Below are 4,658 nucleotides of genomic sequence, written 5' to 3'. Positions count from 1 at the left end.
TTAAAGCTTCCTAAACACGGAGTCTTTAAGAGAAAAATTATCCAGAGGGCTCCTCGGACTGTACACAGAGTGGGGCCCACCTCTGTCCCCTTCATCTCTGCCTTCCTGGTGCTCAGTGCAGGGCAAAATTTTGCTGAATGAATGAATTAAAAGTCTGGGATTTCCAAAGTCACAGGACAGGAAGGAAGGATGTGAGGGCAGGGGCAGGGCCTGGGATGGGGGTTGAGGCTGGCTGATGCTAAAGTAGTGTCACCTCGGAGGAGGGGATGAGGCCCCCTGAATCCTGCACAAGGGGGTCGGTGTGTCCCCAGCACAGGTATCTCACAGGGGGTCCTCGGTCTTTACCCAGGCCTCAAGTCTGGCCTCTGGCGAGCAACCAGAGCACCTGAGACCCTCCGAGGGGAGATGGGGCAGTGCTGGATGCGGGGCGGTGGGGTGGGGCGAAGGGGGTGCAAGTGGGTGCTGGGCAGCTGCTGAGGCGATCTGAGGGCGCAGAGAAGGCGGGGCCCAGCAGGGGCAGGGTGAGAAGGGTGTGGATGGGAAGCCTTCACACTCGATTCCCACCTCTTCACAGTCAGCCTGCTGCCCTGTCTCTGAGCCTCGTCACACCTCCTGCAATGGCTCGGGGAGCCTGGGTCTGGGTCTACCCCATCCTAGAGTGCAGAGGGACTGAACGGGGCCCAGGCCCTGGGGGGCAGGGGCGAAGGGGGGTGGGGGCTGTGGTCCTTCCCCTGCGCCCGGTCTCCCCCAGGTACTGACCTAGGGATCACACACACACACACACACACACACACACACACACACACGGAGGTCACTCACACGCACACCTGCACCCCCAACACAAGCCCAGCTGCCCGAGTCCAGCTCCAGCAGGTCCAGGGCTCCCTGAAGGATGGACGGTGTCGGCAAGAGAGAGTGAGAGAGCCAGGAATTTCTTTCTGCTCACCAGGCAGCATCTCTGCTCTGACCCGAGAGTCAGCTTTATTTATGGAAAAAGTGTATGGGGTACAAAACAGAAGGGGCAATTGCCTTAGACAATGACTTCTGATGACAAATTCTTTGGTATGTAAAAATTTCCCAGAACATAGATTGGTAGAAGACGCATAATCTTCATCAATAGTGATTGATGTAGGTGACTAGATGCTATCACATGGGGAAGGAAGGGATCTTCAGCATCAAATACAAGGCAGTGTTTTTAGCATAGTAAAGGCAAGAGTTAGTTTTTTGTGAGCAGGGGTCCATAGCCTGTTTTCTTGAAGGGAAGAAAAACAGGTTTCTCAGGAAATGTAATATTTGCTCCCGTAATCACAAAAAAAGAAACTCTTATCAGAAGTTTTTTCACAAGGTACAATTCGCAAACTTTTAGGGAGGGAAGTGACTCCTGATACCAGTCAGCCAGGCGCCTTGGGGGTTCGATGCTCTGAGTGGGGGCTGAGTGGGGGTAGAGACATCGATCGCCATCTGACGGCGGAGGCCTCTGCCTTGCAAACCCGCCTAACTTCAGAAATGGTTCCCAGCACCCAGCCCTCTTCTGTGCTTGTTGGGGATTCACCTCCAATCCCCATCTCATCCCCAGGAAGGGGAGACCTAGGGCCTCCTCTGGCTTCTCGCTGCGGCGCCTGCAGTGAGGACTGGTGTGGCGCCCCCCTCTGACCTCCCCTGCTCACCAGCTAATGAAGCTCAATGCCATTTCAGAGGAACCGCCGCCTCGGGGGCTGGTCCCCTGCCCCACTGTCCCCCTCAGGCCTACCCTCCTTGGGACCAGGCAGCCTCCCTCTGCGCAGTCCGGTCAGGGTTTCCCCAGCGCCGTGGCACCCCCGAAGGACTGCGTGGTCTGCAGCCTGGCCACGCATGGTGACGTTGGGGGACGCTACCCCAGCCGCGCGCCTGAGGCAGGAAGCTGGCAGGGGCCAGGGCCGCCATTCGAACTGGGGCAGATGGTTTTACCAGGAGGAAGTTGACAGTTCAACTTCAAACACGAATGACGCAGGCCCCACACAGCCTGCCTGCTCCCCCGTCCCACCCCTGCCCGCGCCTGCCCGCCCCACCCCTCCTCCCTGAGAGGGAGACCCAGGACCAGACACCCTTCACCCACGGGTGCCGAGCTTGGTGAGACTGAGGCAGGAGGAGGCCGCGCCCATGGGGTCTCAGCAACCGCCGCTGGCTGCCCTGTCCCTGCTGGGGGTGCTGGGTGAGTACCCCACCTGGGGCACGTCGTGGGTGCTGGGGCTCGGGCCTGCAAGGGAGGAGGTGCCAGTTCTCGCTCAGGTCTGACTCAGGCCCACATGCCACCTCTCTGGAGCCTCAGGGAAGGCTGAGGCTGCCCTGCTTGTCCCCCCACCCATCCCTCTACCGTGCGTCCCCATTCTGCGTCGCTCTTGAACTGAGGGGGTCTTCCTGCACCCCTCCAGGTGGGACCTGTGCCAAATCAGACTCTCAGCCTAGAAATCAAGTCATCCAGTGCCCACCTGGTGCCAGCTTCCTCTGCAGCTGCACTGCCCCCCCCCCACCTTGAGTGTCCATCCACCTTGTACCTGGATGCACCAGGAACGAGGGACTCATGGTCTCTTGATGCTCTTAGCACCGTGGGCCGGGGCAGGGTAGGGGTGACCTCTGAGAACACAGCTAAGCATGTGTCAGACATGTCCCCTGTCCCAGGGGAGCCCCAGCCAAGCCTGCCAGCCAGGGTGTGAGCAAAGGCTTGGGTCCACTTTCAGGCTTTCAGAACCTGAGCCCCCCAGGGCCACTGTGAAAAGCCCCCCGGGGACTCTGAGAAGCTGGCCAGACATAAGGGTGGGGGTGGGTGAGACGGGGGCCTCCTGTTTGCTGAGAGGGAGTTGGTAGAAGCTGCTGGTCTCTCTGTTTCTGAAAAGCAGGGGGTACCCTGGCTGAGGTCTGACCCCTGCTCTAGGGTCTGCTGGTCACTGTGGGGCGGGGAGACGCATGCCCATAGGACAGGTGGGAAGCAGAGGGTGTTGCGGTTTCCCAGTTTGGAGGGAAAGGACACGGGAACCACTGTCTGCCTGAGCAGGGGGCCTCAGTCCCTCACAGACAGGCTGGTGCATGGTGTCTGAGTGCATGCGCGTGAGTAGGTACGAATGCGTGTCTGTGCAAGGAGGTGTGTGTGTGAATTTGTGTGCGTGTGTGTGTGACGTGTGTGTGTGTTCACAGGCCAGACATGGTCTCCAAATGTAGGTTCCCCGCCCCATGCATAGACAATGGCACATGTGTGTACACGCTCACATACCTATTCTCACGAGAACCTGCAAGAGATACAATTTCCCTTATGTCCTCCGGGCAGATGTCCCCAGGGAGATGGGACCCTCCTGAGGCCCTTGGCCCTGAGGATTCCTAGGATGAGGACCTGAAGCCCCCCAGCTGTCCCTGACCTTGGTCTCTGACCCTACTGGGGCCGGGAGGCCGGCCAGGCTCCCAGCTGGAGATGGGATGGGACCCTGCTCGATGGGCCTCCCATCTGAGTCCCATCACCGGGCCAGGCTCCGAGCCGGATCCGGCAGCTCCTCGAACCCAGCGGAGCCTAGAGTCAGGGAGACTTGGAGGCAGCCCCTTCACTTGGAGTACAGAACCATCTAGAACCCCAGGAACTCATGGGTCCCGGTGTGTTTGTGGGAACTGATGCGTAATAAACATGCTCATTGTCCGGGGGTCACAGCTGACAAAAGCCATTTTCTTCTGTAAGCTTCACAACAGCCACGGAGGTAGGCAGGCCCGTGGCCCCTATTTTACAGTCAGGAAAACGGAGTTCCAGAAAAGCCGAGAGGCAAGCCTCGGGCACGGCACTAGTGAGCTGCAGAGCCGACCTTGAGCCCAGCACTCCCGCCGTCTCGGAGATTCCCCGTACCCGGAGGGCACAGACACCCCAAAGCCATTCCCACAAGTCAGAAAATGGCTACAAAACACAACCTCCACCTGCAGAACAGAACTCTGCGGGTGGGGGACACCGAGGGCCAGCACTGGGGCACGTAGATCCTCTGGGCCGTTCTAGGAAGAGACGCCCCACCACCAGACCCCTGGGGATGCTGCGTGTCCTGGCCAGCCTTCAAGGTTGCTCCCTCCCGTCGCTGCCTCTACCCCAGCCGGCCCAGGGCTCCCCTTCCAGGAGGAGGAATGTGGAGGGTCTGGCCCCGCCACCAGGACTGCAGAAGCCAGCACAGAAGGGTGGCAAAGTCATGGGCTCCACCACCTGCCAGCAGGGTGACCTTGGACCATTCTGTCAGCTCCAGGTTCCTCCTCCTCTGCAAAGCGGCCATAACAACAGCATGTGTCTCGTAGAGATTTGTAAGAATTAGATGACTCACTGAACATGGAGCTTTTACTAGGAAGGTCGGTTAGAGCGTAGTCGGTGCTCAGTGAGCAGGGATGGTCCTAGTACTTCTGACCAGTGTCATGATCGGGGTGGGGTCAGCAGGGAACAAAGTGGGGCAGGAGCCAGTGGAGCTGTCTTCCCAGATGCCAGCCTGGCCTTTCCCTTCCCCAGCCCCTTTACACAGACTATTCATGCCTTCATTTCTCCATCTACAAATATTTACAGAGAAGCTACAGTGCATCCAGCTCTGTGGAAAAGCACCGGGGAGAGCCAGCCCCGAGCAAGGGCGCCCAAAATACTCACACATTTCTCTAACTCTTGTGCTAAGTAC

At 58.8% G+C, this 4,658-nt stretch overlaps 1 protein-coding gene across 1 annotated transcript in view; it reads left to right on the top strand.

The window, feature by feature from the left end:
* Positions 1–2,056: 2,056 nt before the first annotated feature.
* Positions 2,057–4,658, top strand: part of CD5 (CD5 molecule) — a 19,370-nt gene continuing 16,768 nt past the window's right edge. Inside the window, exon 1 of the mRNA XM_029914656.1 lies at positions 2,057–2,191. Coding sequence (XP_029770516.1) covers positions 2,140–2,191 — 52 coding nt within the window. The 5' untranslated portion in view covers positions 2,057–2,139. The remainder of the gene's footprint in view (positions 2,192–4,658) is intronic.

The sequence above is a fragment of the Suricata suricatta genome, chromosome 11 (assembly GCF_006229205.1).
Source record: "Suricata suricatta isolate VVHF042 chromosome 11, meerkat_22Aug2017_6uvM2_HiC, whole genome shotgun sequence".
Lineage (NCBI taxonomy): Eukaryota > Metazoa > Chordata > Mammalia > Carnivora > Herpestidae > Suricata > Suricata suricatta.
Note: the sequence above shows the minus strand (reverse complement) of the source record. Positions and strands in the feature narration are given on the sequence as shown.